We start from the raw sequence: 19,129 nt of genomic DNA on the forward strand, positions 1-19,129 counted from the left end.
TACTTCAGCTTATCAACAATGCATGTTAGGCTGCAGCAACTGATAGGAAAGTGCTGGTTTTGAGAACTCACCCTGTCTGGGACATTGGATGAAGCTGAAACCTGAAGCACAAGTCTTGGCAGAAAGAGTAGTGGTGGACTCGATAGTGGTGCTGGTTGCGAGAGTTACAGTAATAGTGGCTGCAGTAGCAACAGGAGTTGCAGTAGTAGTGGTATCAATAATAAAGGATAGCTGTGTAGGGGAACTATTTCAGGCACAGAAAGTATTAGGTGCAGGCTGTGCTACGATGATTAAATATAGTTATAATTAAAAAACATGTGCAGGCCTATTATGTAAGAATTCGTGTGTAAATATGTCTTTAAAAATTAGAAGAGTTAGGATGGATTGGATTTTGTACTGACACATAACTTTTTTACTCAAATCAAGATACTGCGATTAAGACAACTTTGGATGCTGTGTATGGGCACTTCCTGCTATTAAAGCACTAATTAATTGGGGAAAAGGGAGGTAATTAGAAAATGGGACATGGCAGAACTATTCACATATCCAAACAATGATGAAATAAATAGGAAAGCATTCACTGAGAAGGGCCAGGGGCGGCTTTCTGCAGGATGACAGAAGGGGATGCAGGGTGTGGGACCTGAACCTGTCTGGCTAAGTGTGACAGAGGACATTCTAGTCATGGGATTCTCCTGGAGCAAATCCAGGGGGTGCAAGGGAAGGAATATACAAGAAAAACAAGGAGAATATTTTGTTGAAATTATTAACATGATTAGCTTCCCTGCTGTTTCAAAGTCCCAAACCAAGTTCCATTCGCATTAGAATCAATGTGCAGCTTGCTGCCATTACCTCCTGCTCCACTGGAGGGGACATTCATTATTCTCCCATTATTTCTCTTTGTCATCTCACTATAAAAACTGCTAGATGCTTGATGAGATTAGCAAGATTAAGATCTGTATCAATAAAAGGTGTGTGAGCATCAGGTCAAACTGCTTTTGCATTTTAAGTATCTTTTGGCCTAGATCTCCTGTGAGGAACACTGATCTAAAGATGTTTTGTCTTTGTTTGTTCTGTACTTCTTTCTTGCTCCTGCAAAGAGAATTGGAAGTCTCTCTGGGTATCTTCCCTGAGCCTTGGGAAAGATTCTATGTCTGAGTAAACCTCAGTGTTAATGGTCTTCCAAGCCTTTACTCTGCAGGCATCAGACCCAGGAAATGCAGGCAAGGGCACAGCTCATATTGTAGTGAATTAAGAGTTTGAGGTCAAAGTCAGAAACAGTTTTCAAAGAGTTAAAATTAACAGAACCCAAAACACTAACAATATAGAAAAACAGATCTGTGAATGCTCCTCAGGTTAGTTTGCTTTGATTTTCTGAATGATAAATTTCTGATTTCTCCTAGTTCATTAAGGATTTCTCCTTAAAGGACTGTGACTTGGCATCCTAATCATAGCATCCACTCAGTAAAGTTGCCTTACTTAGTCAAAATGAAAAAACTACCACACAGTGTGAACATTAAAACTACAATGAATATATAAATACATAATGATACTGGTACCTGTCCAAGCCCTGGAGTGAGTGAGGCAGTCGCTGCAGAAAATGCCGGAGGCAGTGGGACTGAAGCCTTGCACTGCTAGCGTGGTCAATGATAGATTTCCCTACCCCTGGATAAAGGGGACACAAGCCAGCAAGGCAGCAGCATCATGTTGTCTCAGCAACCAAGCTGAGGCCCAGAGCAGCAATAGGAGACTTTGCATGGAGTCCACACAAGAATGGCAAGGGTGATTGATGCAGAAAAAAACCCTCCTACTCCCTTCTGGAACATGGCAGCTAGGGGAGATGCAGACCTGCCAGTGTAGCCTGGGAAAAGGATGGATTGGCTAGGGAAGTTGGATGCTTCCAGAGTGCATAGAATTTTGGGCCTGGAGATTTAAACAGAGGAAGGGCAGATCCTTGCCCCTTCTTCTTCTCCTTGCTTGCTCAGTTGGGGGCTGGCTTGTGCTGAGGCTGAGTCCTGCATACTGGACTGTGTCCTGGGACACTTGGGTTGCTATGGCTCTGAGCTACATGAATGGTCCTGGACCGCTCCCCTTCTTTTCTTCTGAAATAAGCACAAGAATGTACGGGCTGGAGTGCTTACAGGATCCAGAGGCTTTGGCAGCCTTGGACTTGTGGATGGAGCTCTTGTCTGAATGGCTACAGCAGTCAGCATCAGTCTTAGGTCTTTGTCTGGGAAGCAGCTGCAGCATGGATGGCAATGCAGGCCCCAGATGTGCTCACTCAAGGGAGGGAGCCTGAAGCCAGATAGCTGTCCACTTAGCTGCTGCCTTGTGCTCCGAAGGACAGATAAGAATGGAAGGGATCTCTGGACTTGGTATTGAGTTTTAGTATTTTGGGGGAAGGAATGTGATTTTTCCCATGTTTTGAGGAAGAGAGGACCCTGTAGCTGGTCCCCTGCTCACCCAAATTGTGCAATATTTTACTACAGACCTTTTTCCTACCACACCAATCTCTGTTTTATGCCTGCGTTCAGCAGTGGACAGCCAAATCCCACTTTTGTTTGGTAACAGTTTGGCGACACCTAGATGGGACTCTGGGGACCTTAGTCAGGTCCCAGCTGCCTGTGAGTGAGACTGTGAGGATGTCCACATCTCAGAGAAGTTCCCTGAATCCCCACTCAAGGCACCAGTCCCCAGAAATGCCAGGATGGTGAAAGGAAAAAGGTCTGCAGAGTAAAGTGACCCCAAGACTGGAGGAGCTGAACCAGCATGCACAATGGGGGTTAGGTACCCTACTATTTGGGTCCAGTTAGAAGCATGTGGGGTACCACTGGGTGGACCACAACTGTCGTTCTGGTGACAGGCCACGTGGGCGCCCACCATTAGGGCCCTGTGCCATGAGAGCATCGTGCCATTAAGTTTCTGCACAACTGGGATTTGATGGGGGCAGCTCCAGTTCTGGAGGCCAATAATTGGGCTTTGAGGGGGACCATTTGAGCTCTCTACTGGGATCTGATGGGAACTACTCTGGGCCATGAACAGGAGGGGTCTGGGTGAGGACTGTCCAAGTGCCGGCAGCCACTGAAGAAACAGGTCTGGGAAGAAGATAGGCTTTAAGAAGGGGTGAGGATCACGTGAGTACTGATGGCCACTGTTTTGGGCCATGATTTGCTCCTTTGGCCCACACTTGGGTCCCTAGGAAGGCCATGTGACTAAGACTGGGTGAGGAGCTCCAAAGTTTTGTGTGGTCACAGTTTTGGAGGCCACAGTTTTCCATACTGGCTGGCAGAAGATAAGACACTAAAATCTACTTGTGAGATTGAGTTGTGGGTTCAAGACTTGCATATACATTCCCAGTTTGCCCGCATTCTTCTAGTCATGGTTCTGATTCTGCATGTCTGCACCATCAGGAGCTATTCTTTTTTGGGTACTGGAGTGAGCCCAGTGGGCAGTATGTTAGTGGATTGGGCTATGTACAACCATTATCCAATGTCTAAGAAGGGATTTGTTTTCTACTGTAACACTGCATGGCTTATGTATATTTGGACTATGGGGAAAAAATGGCCCATAGATGGTTCCCCAAATTGCTATGCCCTCATGAAGTTGGAACTGTATTGTCAATGATTGGGGAAGTGGGACAAGATCCTATATGTCCAGGCATTCTGGTCATTGCACAATAGGATTTTTGCAGGGCCTGTGTTTCAAGAAGTTGTGAAATGTGTTTGCAAATCTGAGGAATTTTAGCTGCCTGATACAGAGTTATAGTCCTTCCCATCATTAAAAGGACAAGCATTGAAAGTGAAGTAGGTTAAAATGGTCATTTCTGAATAGGTAAGAAGTTTGTGAAAGTTTTAACTCGAAAAGAAAGGAACCACAGTTCTTGGGTACAGTTATTTTTTGCTTGCTTTCTTATCTTGAGGGGACTTCATTTGATCTTTGCTGTTTCGTGTCCTCTGTCTCTGCTCTTTGGGGCTTTGTGCCATTTGGGTACCAGTTGCTGTACTGGCTGGTGTGAGAACATGTCTCTGCTATTGGGGCTTTTGCACCAGTTGGACCTGGGAAATGTCATTCGTTATTGGTTGGTGAAAGATTGTGTCTCTGGTGTGGGACCAATTAGTGTCACAGTTGGTGAGGGAAAGTCTCTGCTGTTTGTGGTTTTGGGCTATTGGGTCCTAGTAAAAGTCATCAGGACTACCAGTTGGTGTACTTGTTGTTATGAGATAAGATTCCCACCTCCTTCTTTTTGGAGGATTTTGTTGAGAATATGGGGTTGAAAGCTATCTTTACTTTTAGATTTTGTTTTTGTTTCTATTTTGAAAGGGAATTGAGGTTTCTAAGAGTTAAAACTTCAAATTAAGTTGGAAAGAAATTGTATGGTTTTAGTAACAGAAAGCATAAGGCATGGAGATGCAATCTTGGTGGATATTTGAAGGACAAGGGTTTCCTTTTTTGCTTTGTATTTGTCTCCTTACCAGATCCCTCCAGATTTTGGCATTCTACATGAGTGAGTAATGGCCTAAAGTTTCTTTGCAAAAATCCAATAAGACAAGTTTCCAGTTGTGGTTTTAATAACCAGGACTTTGACTGGGAAGTGATGCCTGAAGGAGGCAGCCTGGACTCTGGATGTCAGCAGAGACCCTTGAGGAACTGAGATTCAGTTTCGAAGCTAATGAAAGGCCACTGGAGAAATGGCCTGGTACTTTATCTGGTCGTGTAGTTCATGCCAGTCTTTCCAGGTAAGGAATGAAATTTGCTTTCCTGAAAGATGGCAAGGAGGAAACTTAAGACGCTTTGGTTTGGGAACCTCAGGGACTTGAGGAAAATAGGTACGCAGGTAAAGCCTGATGGCAGGTGTGTGGCTGGGCTTCTGTGCCCTGAAAGGCTAACTAAAGCCTAATCTGAAGGTCCCTTGTGTAAATTCAAGCAAAGCAGATTTAAAGAGCCTATGTGATTAATTGGTGTTCTTATTGTGTTTATGCAAATAATCAGGCAAAGCTAAAACTGGACTTCATGCAGTCCCTTTGATGACAATGAGGATGGTCCTAAGGTGAAAAATAGTGTTTCAAGAAAGCTATAATGCTCAGTAGTGGATATTGGACTCTAGTGCAGCTAACTGTCCTCAGAGTTTTATTTTTACTTGGAAGTTGAACTGTGTCTGTATATGTCATACAGATTTTACTTCAGCACCTGATGGCATCACTGGAGATGTTCAGTTTGTAAGCAAGAAGGATTTGTCAAATGGTCACTGTTTAATAACATTCCAGCAAAGGCCTTGCAACTAGGCATCTTCTCAAAGGACAGTATTGCAGAATCAGAGACTGGTTTATGATCTGTTGTGTTAATTAACCTTTGTGTTTTTTCTTTTGTTTTCACAGGGTGTATGCATATGACCTCATGTACTTGGTTGCTTGTTTACACAGTATAGGCCTACCTTTAGAAGCCCATGAGCATCATTGCCTCCTGAAATAAGACTCAATGGTTTGACTGGACTAGGTGATTGGATTGGTGAAGTATGGGGAAGCGTATTGGCTTTGCTTAAAACTGCTTTCCTTTTCTGCTCTAATGGTTCAAACAGAAAGGCCCATAATTCTTCAGACAGAGGGGAAATCTTAGAATTTTCCCATCAGCCTAATTTGATTTAAGTATAGTGGACAAAAGAACTTTAGACAGTTGTGACATGCCTACACACCTTCCTCCAAAAAAGCCACTCTTTCTTAATCTGTGACACTGTTCAATTAGTCCCTATCTTTTTTGTGGTTCTGACTGTGCCTTCTAATCTTCTTGCCAAATTTGTCAAGAAGACAAATATAACAGAATATAACAAGGATGACATCTTATCCGGCAATGCCATCCTTTGCACATTATGCAAATGCTGCTTCCTAGGGACAGCCAACTGACTTGGACTTTGCAGTTTCTGCTCCTCACAGAAAGGATAGCCTCTACTCCAGACTCCCTATTTTTGCTCCTGGACCTGGTGATAGATAGAACTATGACCTTGTCCAGCTGGAAATGGTTATAGAAAATGAGATGTTCACCCATTTGCCTTTATAAGATTACAAAGGTCCAGAAAAGTTAAAGGAGGGAATTGATACTGGTGCCTGTCCAGGTCCTGGAGTGAGGGAGGGGTTACAGGAAATGGTGGAGGTGGTAGGACTGAAACTGTGTGCTGCTAGCATAGTGCTTGATAGATTTCCCTACACCTGAGTGAAAGGATATACAAGCATGGGTGGCTATGCCCTCACAATTGAACTTGCAACAAGAGGAGACTTTGTGCAGTCTGTGCAAGGATGGGGAGGGTAATTGATGAAGGAAAAATAAAAACCCCTCCTACTCCCTTCCAGGACATGGCTACAAGTGGAGGTGCAGACCTGCCAGTCTAGCCTGACAAAAGGACAGATGGGCTAGAGATGTTGGATGCTTCTGGAGTGTATGGAATTTTGGGCCCAGAGATTTAAGCAGAGGAAGGGCAGAGACTATTCCCCTCACTCGCTGGTCAAAGGTCAGCTCACGCTGAGGCTGGCTTTGCACTGAACAACAGTCCTGGACCCTACTTTTACTTGGTAATAATAATGACAAAGCAAGTCCAAGTTTTAGTCTAGTTTGTCAGATGTTCACCTATAAATTAGACTTTTATCACGTTAACACCTTTTAATTCATATTCATTTTAGCCTTAGCCTTCTGAAGCTCTTAGATCTGGTTTAAACTTTTTTTTTTTTTTTTAACTTTGGCTTCAATTCCCTCTTAATTCCTGGCTACTTTTTTTTTCACAGACTTCAGAATACTTGGTCCCCAATTTAGTATGTAATTTAATTCAGTTCACTTAAGTTCAGTTCATCTCATCAAAACCATTTTGGATAGTGACTTTGCCACTAAGGGACCATAGATATGACAGATCTTCCTTGCCTTTTGTTGGGAAAGACTATTTTTTCTCTACCTTTTATGTTCACATCTTGGGTGCTCACAAATTAAACTGATAAAGGACAGATTGGCAAGAGAAAAGACAGATTTTTATCTACCAAGTATGTATGAGAGTTCACAGAAGAAGTGACTCAAGGAGGTGTTTAGAATTTGGGGCATGAATTTTATCTGGAGAAGAGGAGGAGGATAAGGGCACTTATGGGAAAATTAATGAGTTCTAGGAAAGATAAATGGGCCCTTAGGCAAATAGACGGGAGATATCATTTTGTGACAAAGTCTGTTTAGGTGTGGTGTGGGCAATTATCATATCCAGTGATAACTGTTAATCTTCTCTGGTTGCTCCCAAAGCAGGGGATTTCTCCTAATTGAATTCTTTTGAAAGGCTTTACTTTTAGGCAGATAAGAGATTTCAGGAATTCAAATGTCTTCCACTCACAATAATTTTTATGCCATAGTGGCATATTCTAGACTCCTTCACTTCAATCTAATGGGAGAGAGAGAAAAAAAAGAAATCATAAGCAAGCTACAAATGCAACACGAGCACAGAAGAGGAAAAGATGAATTCTGAGAGAAAAAGGTTTAGAATACCTTGTGAGAGCTGTGGATTACTGAAACAGCCCCTAAAATATTGGGTAGGATGAATGAAATTAGGGATATGAGTCAAAAGGAGAAATGGGAGGGAAAGGAGCCTGGTAACTTTGTTGGAATAAAATTTCTTTTGAAACATACTATCTTCTTGATACCTATATACATATATGTATATATGTATACACACATATACACATATACATATGTGTACACATATATACATATATATAATTTTTACCTAATTCTTAGTTTTATTATCTTTAGTTGCTTTTGTTGTTTTGTCTTGATTTTAATTTACACTTTATCAAATTCAGTTTTCTCTTTACCCCCCCCTTTTTTTTTTGTAGTAACAATGGACCTATCTCTGTCACTTTGTTGCTCTGTGAACTTAAACAACAATCTGAAAATTGTAGGTAAACTAATAGCATAGTGCCTCATACAGAGTGATAGGGGAACTCAAGAGTTTAAAATTTTAGCTTCAGTCATAGCTGATAGCCTTAAGTGATTAATGCATGTGGAAAGCTGTTATTTCAGGAACTGGAATGCATGACCATGTGACTCCAGGAGGTGGACAAGCAATTTAATCACTGTGCCCCAGGGATTCTGCAAGTAATGGAGATGGTATCTGATCCAATGTGTTCCAGGGAGAGAACTTCTGTGTTGCAGATAAAGAATTGTTGATCAATAGATAAAAAAGTACTAGGAAAATCGCCACCAGACCACAACTCTTATTTTATTAACTTTTTTCTCAAACCCCTTACTTATACTTTCTTCTCCTTATAAAAATGTGGGCTTGAGATGGGATGTTAAGATGGTTTCTGAGGGTGCAAAACCTGCCATCTTCTAAGATTGCCTGCATCTGAATAAAGTGCCCATAAAGATTCAATCCTTGTCTCTGCTTATTGGTTCTGGTAGTGACAGGCAGCGTGAATGCCAACTTTTCAGTTTTCGATAAAAGACAATATATGATAACATTCACTGTCATTCACACATCAACCTTTAAATGTTTGATTACTTTGTAACCATAAATATATCTAATAGTATTTCCTTTATATGATGGTTTTGTTCAGATTCTAATTGATTTCAAAATACTTGTGTATTATAAAATGTGAGCTTTTATTGCCAGCCAAGTGGGATAAGAAACCAGAATGATCAAGATGATTGGGTCTAAATTATTAGTGCTAAAAGGCATGGCAGACTGTTTGAAAAACATGTAAAGTGCTGAAGGTACTTTTGAAAGTGGCCCGTAAGGCTGTCTCCATTTTTAAAGGAAGTTGTTCAGTAGCCCCAGTGTTGTATGAGACTGGTCTAAAAGTATAAATGACAGATTCTTCTAACCCAGGCTTCAGACTGCAATTATACACTCGAGCACACAAGAATTTGCAGTTTGGAAAACCACTGCAGTCTTATCATACTCTAATTTTTCCAGTCCATTCCCTCCATGAGTTTGACTCTAACTTAGAATAGGAAAATCTAAAGTCTTAAAATGATCCTTGTCCTAAGAAATTCTACATACAACTCAGAGAAAATAATTCTCTAGAACCTAGACAATACTTAGGTATTTCTTATGTAGAATACTGTAGTTGCCTTTGTGCACACACACACATACACAAACCTAAGACTTCTCTTTCTAGGTGAGAAGAGTTTGTTCCAGAATTGCCTTTCAGTTTAGAGGCAGGATGTCCCTGCATGCATGATCATAAATAGAGAAAATGAATATAACTGGCATTGTGCTGCTTTTTGGTGACCTCAACACACCCTATGAAAATGACATCCATATACCAGCAGTGTCTGCTCAGGGATGACTTTCAGGAGGCAAAATGTAGCTTTACAAATCAATCGAAATCTTTAATGCACCACTCTCCCCTTCAATCCATGTTAAAGACATTTAATGAATGTTATCTGAATTTATCAATGTTCTATTTTAGTAATCTAAAGATTTAGATATTGAACTGTAACAAAATGACAAATGGTAGACTTTTTCATTTTTCCCCTACTCAAAGTTAATTGATATTGTTAAACGTTCTTTATGCATATTAATACCCTCTAAGAAAGACAGTGCATATAAACTAGAGCAAACTTCCTCTAGTTTATATGCACTGTTCTCCAGAACAATTGTGGATAGGGACAGAAGTTTAGGCACACTTGACTGAGCAGTAGGTATCAGGACTGTATATCCCTCATGCTTCTTTTTGATACAGGTGGGAAGGATCTTAGCACTGTCTACTCTGAATAGTTAGTGCCAATTCAGGCCATTAGCTGGTGACAGTTCTTCATCCAAAATGCTTACTAATCTTCCCACTTGCATTATCCTCTCTTTTCATTTTGGCAAGTAATGTGCAATTCTTTCCATACACATTATTTTTAGCTGAACAGAGGTTGCCTGGAGCTAATGAGCAGTGGACATCAGCAGAACTGGGACCTGATATGACCCCTTAGTCAACATAATGAAAGAAGTTTTTTCTTTCATTAAAAAGAAATGCTTTTATTCATTAAGAAAAAGATTAATTTCTTCCTGGTATGTCTTTCTTATATTAACATTATTTGTGCTAATGAACTAAAAATATTTGTTGAACTGAAAGTAAAAGAAAGAGAGACTGAATATGAAGAATCTGACACTATGCATATGGGAGAGGAATAGGTGAGATTGCATGTGTGTTGTACGTGTGGGTGTGCAAGGTGCACACACAAGTGTGTGTGTAGGAAAGAGGGAAGGTTAAAACCAGGCTATAATTAGAGCCCCTGTTCTTTTTTGTGATATAAAACAGTGAAGACAGATAGTTTTCTTTTCCCATTTTAACAATCAATATTATTTGAAGAACATGTACATTATATTATATGTATATTATATGTATAATATAATGTATATTATAATGCTGAAGTACTTTAATCATTAAACTAATATATGAAACAATAAATAGGATAAACATTATGGGTAAAGCTCAAACATTAGTTTAGATCCAGCTTCTACCATCAATTTCCTGTGGAACAGTGGACCGATCATTTTACCCTTCTGACCCTCAGCTCTGTATTTGTATAAGGGAAGTAATGGTAACAACAGCTATTTCTTGGTATATTTATGAGATTAAATGTGATAATGTATAGAAGGCACATAGCATATTTTCAGAACATTGTAAGGTCTCAATGAATGTTAGACTAATTTTTTTGTGTGAGGTTAGGCAAATTCATTATATTTTGTCTTCATTTCATTTGCATGATTTACCTACTTCTCTGGTGCTGAAAAAGCACCTTTACCTCCCCTTTCATGGACTTCTCCAGGGTATGTTTTCTCCTTGCAAATTTTCCAGAGAAGCTTCACTTGAACATCAGGAAGATCATCAATATTAATAGAGTTTTCCACAAAACTTTTAAAAAATTTATTTTTTAAATTCATTTTCCTGAATATTACCTGTACTTACAGTCAGAGCTAACTTACACGTTAGGTATAGCAGGCTCAGTAAATATAGCAGGCTCCTTTCTTTTAAAATCAGAAGAAAAATGTAAACTTTTAGGTGAAAACTGTTTCAGTATATAATATGAACATATTCATCTTTAAACCAATGCAGTTGTAAACTAACATTCAAATAAGATTTTTTAAATTATTGATAAAGGTGTTTAAGAAGGAAAAACTGCCACAGGCCTATGAAAGTTATAATGCAGCCCTGCCTAAAATGTCCAAATGATAGAATTTTCCCAAGGAGACATAGTGAGTCAGTTGAAAAAGCAAATAGTAGAGAGGACTTCCAGCAAGATGGAGGACTAGGTGGATGCACTGTACCTCCTCGCACAACCAAGATTAGAACAACAATAATTTACAGATAGAATAACACCTAGAACTGACAGAGGATTTATCTGAATGGAAGTCGGACAGCCAAGAAGTTGAAGTAGACCCATATATCCAGACTGGTAGGAGAAGACGAGTGGGGCGGGTGTGGGGCTGGTGCGGGTCAGCGGCACGCAGAGGTCGGGGAAAATTTGGCGCGAAATCAGCTCGACAGCCATCCGGGGTGCAAGAACGCAGCAGTGGACCCTGAGTACGCAAGCTGTGGCTGGCGGACCCAGTGAGGCAGCGATTGTGGACCAGGGCAGAGCTCGCAGCCCAGGATCCCAGAGAAGGGTCTGAGACCAGGAGAACGGAACTACTGCCATTGTTCCCTCCTGTCCCTGCTCCCGCCCCTGCCCCCACATATAACGTCACAATCTAGCGACTGGGGTGCCCAGCCCCGTGAACACCTAAGGCTCCGTCCCCCACCATAACAAGAGTGACCAGACTGGGGAAAAAAAAAAGGAGAGACAGGGAAAGACATAAGATATGTTTCCAACAGAACAGATCAGTCCCCCAGGACTCATCCTTTTGAGCGACTAAGAAATAGCCAATCTATCAGATGCGCAGTTCAAAACACTGGTGATCAGAAAGCTCACGGAATTGGTTGATTTTAGGTGCAAATTAGATGAAAAGATGCAGGTTACCATAAAAGAGATGCAGGAAGATATACAGAGGAGAGCCAATAGTGAAAGGAAGGAATCTGAGTCTCAAAACAATACAGTGGACCAGAAGGAAGATAGAACCAACCAAGTAGGAAAGCATGATGAAATAAGAATTCAAAAAATTGAGGAAGAGCTTAAGAGCATCCAGGACACCTTTAAACGTTCCAACATCCAAATTATAGGGGTCCCAGAAGGGGAAGGGGAAAAGCAACAAATTGAGCACATATTTGAACAAATAATAAAGGAGAACTTCCCCATTCTGGCAAAGGGAACAGTCTTCCAAGAAATCCATGAAGCTCAGAGAGCCCCAAAGAAGATGGACCCAAGAAGAAACACACCAAGGCACATCATAATTACATTAGCCAAGGTAAAAATGAAGGAGAGAATCCTAGAAGCAGCAAGAGATAAGGGGACAGTCACCTACAAAGGAGTTCCCATCAGACTGTCAGCTGATTTCTCAAGAGACCTTACAGGCAAGAAGGGACTGGAAAGAAATATTCCAAGTCATGAAAGACAAGGACCTACATCCCAGATTGCTCTATCCAGCAAAGCTCTCATTTAGAATGGAAGGGCAGATAAAGTGCTTCTCAGATAAGGTCAAGTTAAAGGAGTTCATCATCACCAAGCCCTTATTTTATGAAATGCTAAAGGGACTTATCTAAGAAAAGAAGGTAAAGAAAAGACATGTATAGTAAAAGGATAGCAAACTCACAAATATTAACAACCATACCTAAAGCAAAACCAAAAGAAACTAAGTAAACAATTAGAACAGGAACAGAACCACAGAAATGGAGGGCACATGGAGGGTTAGCAGCAGGGGGGTGGGAGGAGGAGAGAGGGGGAAAAGGTATAGAGAATAAGTAGCATAGAATGTAGGTTGAAAATAGATAGGGGGAGGGCAAGAATAGTACGGGAAATGTAGAAACTAAAGAACTCATAAATATGACACATGGACATGAACTAAAGGGGTGAAACGTGGGTGGGAGACGGGGTACAGGGTGGAGAGGAGGGAAGGGGGGAAATGGGACAACTGTAATAGCATAATCAATAAAATATATTAAAAAAAGAAAAAGCAAATAGTAGAGTTTTGTTTGTTATTTTTCTGTTTTTTTGTTGGTGGGGGCATGAGGGAGTGATGGTGGCCAGGGGGTGTGGTGCACTTGTCTTGTTAGAGTGGGCTAGGTGTGTTTTTCTCAGACTGACAGTGACATACATCAACACTGTAACACTGGCACATGGAAGGATGCAGCAGAAAGAAATACAGGTGAATAGGCCAGGGTGAACAATTCAGGTAATAGGGAAAGGGTATGAAAGACAGAAATAATTTTTATTGTTCTTCAAATATGAGGAGCAGTGCCTCTTTTAATATCATGCAAATAATTTTTAAAGCCCACTGGAGAGCTGAAATATGAAGTCATAGAAATATGTGCTGCTATAGATATTACAATGACCCCTTTGCTCAAGAGGAACTAAGCTATATTTAAAACATGCTGACATGTTTGTGCAAAGTTTCAACAAAAGGAATCTGAACTTGTTGTTAAGGCAAGCTCTGAGCTTAATCCTTTACTGTAGCTATTTGAACTCCATATCTGATGTCTCATAAGATAATTTTGGACATATCAGGACATGTTATACTTAACCAGGAGTAAGGCAGAGTTTTTCCTCTCTTGATACTTGGTTTTGTGGTATTGTACAAAATTGTACCTACAAATTGCCTTCATTAATAGTTTGGAGTTATATTACAAGTTGTGAAATGCTAGAAATTTCCAAAATAAATATATAAAACACAATTTCTCAAGAGCAAAGATTTCAAAATCACTGATTTTTACTACATGCTAAAAATGCATATTTTAATGATAGTCTATAGCATGAATCATCAATCTTGAGAATACTATTTTGAATATATTATATCACCCACAGTTCAGTGAATCTTATAGCCTGCTATAAAAATTTAAACACCCACAGTGTAGATGACACTGTGTTAGGCACCAGAAATTTTGATCAGCCCTGCCAACTACAGTATAGATAAAAGAGCTAACATTAACTCAAGAAGGTCATTTCAAGTCTCTTAACCTCAGTTTCCTTATCTGTGTATTCAAGGTAGTAATTCCTACATTATACATTTATAGTTAGGCCAAAGTCAGACAATGCCTATACAAGTATTCTGGAAACTGCAAGGAATTATGAAAATATAAGACATGGTTATTACTATACTTTGGGCTCAGTTTTGATAACATGACGATTAATTGTGATTATTTCATGAGCAGTATAGAATGTGAGGCTAATTGGTGGGCCTAAATTACCTACATGCATAATTTGATTTAGTTCTATGGCAATGTCCCGGGCTATGATATTTCTCATAGGACTACTGAAAGCAAACACATTTAGCTAGCAACAAACTCAGTTGCCCTTTGCTGCCTACTTAGGCATTCTGCAAAATGATTTGTTTTGCTCTTGGCAAAAGTGTTAGTTTACAGTCTCCACTGAAAATTAATTGTCAATGAAAATAATAAATGTGCAATGATAACAAATTTATTCAGAATATTTGGCTTCAGTAGTTAATTCAAGCGTGTTCAATTTGAATGTTTTCCTTTCAGGCCATGATTATAAGATTTTTATACCTAAAGCACATCCTTAAAGTTAATAAACAGATGTCTAATTTTGCAGTATTAGGACCTAAATTATTTATGCAGATTAGCTTTATGAATTTTTGACTGACAAAGGCATAACTAAGTAGATAACTTTGGAAACCTCTTTGGAGCTCCAAGTTTTACCTTTCTGTCTTTACCTCCAAGTTTTTTACTTTCTGTCTTTTCACTAACATTTGCAAGTAGCTAATATATGCCAAGTACCACTATATATATCATCTCATATAATCTTCATAAAGATTCCATTTAAGAAACTAAAGAAACCAATGCATTCAATAAAAAATGAAGGAAACTAAACTTTATAGAACACAACAATCCATCCAAGATGACAAAGCTATAAGTGATGGCAACTCTTTCACTAACTCCAAGACCAACATTCTTTTAAAAACAAGACTATTTATCACCCAAATCTACACTCTAGGCAAGGAGTGTACTCATATTCATTCTGTCTTTCTAATCAATACTTGATTGCAGGAAAGAATTGACAAACTGATTCAAGATAGGGCAGTGACACATAAATGACTCAGAAGGCCTAAATTCTTACCTAACATATGGAGATGTGTATTTTACCGCCAGTAAAAGGCTATTTGGAACCTATGTTAAATGCTTGAAACTCCTTCTGAAATTTCAGACATTGGGATACAAGTAGGTTAAAGAACTAATTAATACTCTGAAATCATATTACATAAGTAATTTTCCCCAATTAAACCAGCGGCACCTGTAATTGTAATTGTTATAGAAGGATTGATTCTTTTCTGCACTTATATAAAGTTTGTATTTAGATTTGTGACTGCTTCTAATGGCCTTTGTTCATATAAACTCACCTGCAAGGAGATTGCTGTTCAAGTCATGTAGAATATTTCCCCTGCTCCTCCTCCAAAAATCAAAGAATGATGATCTATCACATATGTATTTAAAACACATGACTACAACCAAAAGCAAGGTAAACATCTCTAAAGACCAAAAGAAGAATAAAAACTCTAACAGTGCATGTGGCTTCATTCACAGGCCTTTTGAATTCCAGGACAAGGAATAAGTGGAAGTGTCCTTGTATTCATCTCCTAAGGAAAAAAAAATGGGGAGAAGAACAGAGAGTGAAATAGGACACCAGGCCAGGGCACTTACGGTTCCAGGCAAATATCAAGTTGTTGCCTAGAGGGTTGGGAGGAAGCACAAATAGTTGCTCCACCAAAGCTGGGCCAAGCCTCAACTAGCTGAGGAATATCTCCATACTATCCTTGCATTGTGAGAGGTCTGGTTGCCAATAAAAGAGCAAAGCAGGCAAACACAACAGTAAAACAGCCACACATAGAAAGGTGAGAAAGGAGGGATTAAACAAAATAAACACAGAAACAAGGAAAGACCCATTGAAGAAAGCACACTAGAATTTCAGAGTATACAAAGAGAACAAAACCAATCATGACAGTCATCACACAGATGTTTATCCAGGAACAGAATTATATTTGAGTAATTTGAAAAAGACTTAATATGTATATTTAAAATCTTAAAATACACAAAAGAAGGAAAGAAGAAATGATTATAATACTAAAAGGATTATTAAGAAATAAAAAGTATGTGTCCATAAAAAAGTACTGAAGAGAAATCCTAGAAAGAAAAATGTAGCCCTTGAAATTATACAACAATAACCAAAAATCCCTCAGTAAACTGGATGAACATCAGGTTGGAATAATTGAAGAGAAGATTAATGAATTAGAAAGAATATTGAGGCTTTGGAGTAGAAGATATAAAAGGAAAGATAAAGGAAGGGAGACTATGGTATTAAAGTTATAATAGATTTGCAGAATGGTCTGCCTTAAATTTCTTTTCCCATTAAATATTCAGAAGAAGTGAAAATGTCAATATTTAATATCCAGACTGAAGGACTGAATCCCTATTTAGAAAATATAGATACAAAGCTAAGCAAGATAAAGGTACACAATTCTGTACCTTGACAAACACAATACAACTGTGAAATGTCAAAAATAAAGAGAAAATCTTAAAACTTTCCTGGCAGAAGAGCAAATTACCTGATAATTGGAATGCGAAGCAGTAGAGGTTAGAAGACTATGGAGTGATCACTTCAAAGTGCTGGGGAAAAGACATCAAATTACAGTTATGCACAACCTAAACTAGCATTCAAAAGCAAGAATGCTAGGAAAACACAGGGATGCGGTCTCAATTACTCGCCCTCCAACATGACTCCTGGTCCACACTTCCTCTTTGCTGGTGCCCTAGCCAAGCTCCCTAATCTTGCGGGAGTCCCAACTGAACTCCGGGACTTGCACACGCTAAACTGTGACCTAGTAATGCCTACTACCTTCATTTCCGAATGGAGATGGATTGCCACTCTGTTTGATAATACATCCTGGCCGTGGGTTCCACTCCTCATTCTATGAACCTTGACCAATGGGAAACCAGGGATGAGAGAGAATAGGGCACATACATCTTTCTTCACCTCCTCTTTCATGGACTTCTCCAGGGTATGTTTTCTCCTTGCAAATTTTCCAGAGAAGCCTCACATAATGAGTGAAAACACTAGTGAATGATCTACCCTGTCTCTTTATAAAGCGTACTGCTGAGCGGCACTGAGCCTCGGGCGCACAGTGAGGGTGGTGCGTGAGGGGCATGCATGGGTTGCGGGGTGGGGGGAAGGGCGCGGCTGCCAGCCTGGCACTAATGTCTCCCTTTGTGTCTTCCTCACTCTGTCCTCTCCCCTGCGTGCGCCGGGCCCACCGACTCCCACGACCCTGAAAGAAGGACTGGAAAAAATGCCTTGACTTCCCCTCAGAGGAGGACTGCAGACTTAAAACAATAAATGTAGATCTTCAAAGTGATGATGCTCTGCAAGTGGACATTTCTGATGCCATTAGTGAGAGAGAGAAAGTAAACTTCACTGTACACACAAAGAGTTCATTGCCAAATTTTAAACAAAATGAGTTTTCTGTTGTTCGGCAACATGAGGAGTTTTTCTGGCTTCATGATTCCTTTGTTGAAAATGAAGACTATAACGGTTACATTATCCCTCCAGCACCACCAAAACCTGATTTTGATGCTTCAAGGGAAGAACTGCAGAAGCTTGAAGAAGGGTCCATGACGAAGGAGGAATTCACAAAGATGCAGCAGGCACTGGAAGCTGAATATTTGGCAATATTCAATAAGACTGTTGCAATGCATGAAGTATCCTGTGCCATGTGGCAACACATCCTATTTTGAGAGAAGATTTAAGTTTCCATGTTTTTTTGGAATGCAATCAAGGTTTGAGTGTGCATGGAAAAAATAAGAGAAACTTTAAGGTTTCTTTCAAAACATGGTTAAACCCTGGCTGGCATAGCTCAGTGGATTGAGTGCGGGCTATGAACTCAGGTTTGACTCAGGACACATGCCTATATTGCAGGCCATGGCCCCTAGCAACCACACATTGATGTTTCTCCCTCTCTTTCTCTCTCTCTCTCTCTCTCTCTCTCTCTCTCTCTCCCTTCCCTCTCTAAAAGAAATAAATAAAATCTTTTAAAAATATTTTTTAAAAATTAAAATATGGTTAAATCAGCAGATGAAGTAATTGTTTCAGGAGTAAAGGATGTAGATGATTTCCTTGAGCATGAACGAACATTCCTTTTAGAGTGTCAAAACTGAGTTAAAGATTCATCTGTTAAATCTGATAGGAAGACAAGATCCCACAAAAGTTCTGCAAATGATAACAATAGAGTAGGTTCATAATCATATATGCTTTAGGAACTCAGGATTGTACAGATATTTGCAAGTTTTTTTCTCAAAGTTTCAGAAGTGTTTGATAAAACAAGAACAAGAGAAGAAAGCATGTCTGCTGTTGAGGACCTCAAACTTTCTGATCTTTTAAAATATTGGTCAAGAGAATCTTAAGCTGCTAAGGATCTCCTCTACCAAAGATCTAGGTCACTATTGGAGTACAAAAATGCTAATAAACCGTAGGATAAAGTAAGAGCAAAAAATAAAGATGTTCTCCAGGCTGAAATGTCCCAACAATTACGCTGTCAGAAATTTGAAAAAAAATATCAGAATCTGTGAAACAAAAACTCATAGATTTTAAGAGAAGAAGAGCTGTGGCATTGAGAAAAAAATTTAATTGAACTCACAGAGTTAAAGTGGAAGCATGCAAAGGGTAACCTACCATTGCTGCAGAACTGCTTGGCAGTGTTAAATGGAGAGGGAGACACATAAGCCACACTCCACCCTCTGTTTGAAAAGGGCTGCCTTCCTTCAGGTTTAATTTCTGTTTTCTTAATGATGTTAGGCATTTACTCTGCACTAGAAGCAAAAGATGGAGACAAAGTGCATCTCCTCTCTCTCTTTCTGGGAAACAGCGGAGCACTGCTGTCCCCATGTGCTGCAGGCCTGTGGTCAGCGCAGCACTCCCGCACCTGCTGCTCCCCCGGGCAGTTGTCACTCATGAGCACTTCCTTTTACAAAAGCCCAAAGTTCAGCCTTTTTTTAAGGAACCTCTACAACTCTGT

The 19,129-nt window shown here is 39.8% G+C and overlaps 1 protein-coding gene across 1 annotated transcript; it reads left to right on the forward strand.

The window, feature by feature from the left end:
- Window positions 1-6,219: 6,219 nt before the first annotated feature.
- LOC114488538 (sorting nexin-6-like) lies at window positions 6,220-18,435 on the forward strand. The gene is given in 6 exon segments (XM_036016099.1): window positions 6,220-6,293; window positions 7,851-7,912; window positions 17,220-17,413; window positions 17,415-17,817; window positions 17,820-17,949; window positions 18,177-18,435. Coding segments are annotated over 6 exon segments (885 nt in total). The 3' UTR covers window positions 18,199-18,435.
- The last annotated feature ends 694 nt before the right edge of the window (window positions 18,436-19,129 follow it).

The sequence above is a fragment of the Phyllostomus discolor genome, chromosome 2, assembly GCF_004126475.2.
Source record: "Phyllostomus discolor isolate MPI-MPIP mPhyDis1 chromosome 2, mPhyDis1.pri.v3, whole genome shotgun sequence".
In the NCBI taxonomy this organism is placed as follows: domain Eukaryota; kingdom Metazoa; phylum Chordata; class Mammalia; order Chiroptera; family Phyllostomidae; genus Phyllostomus; species Phyllostomus discolor.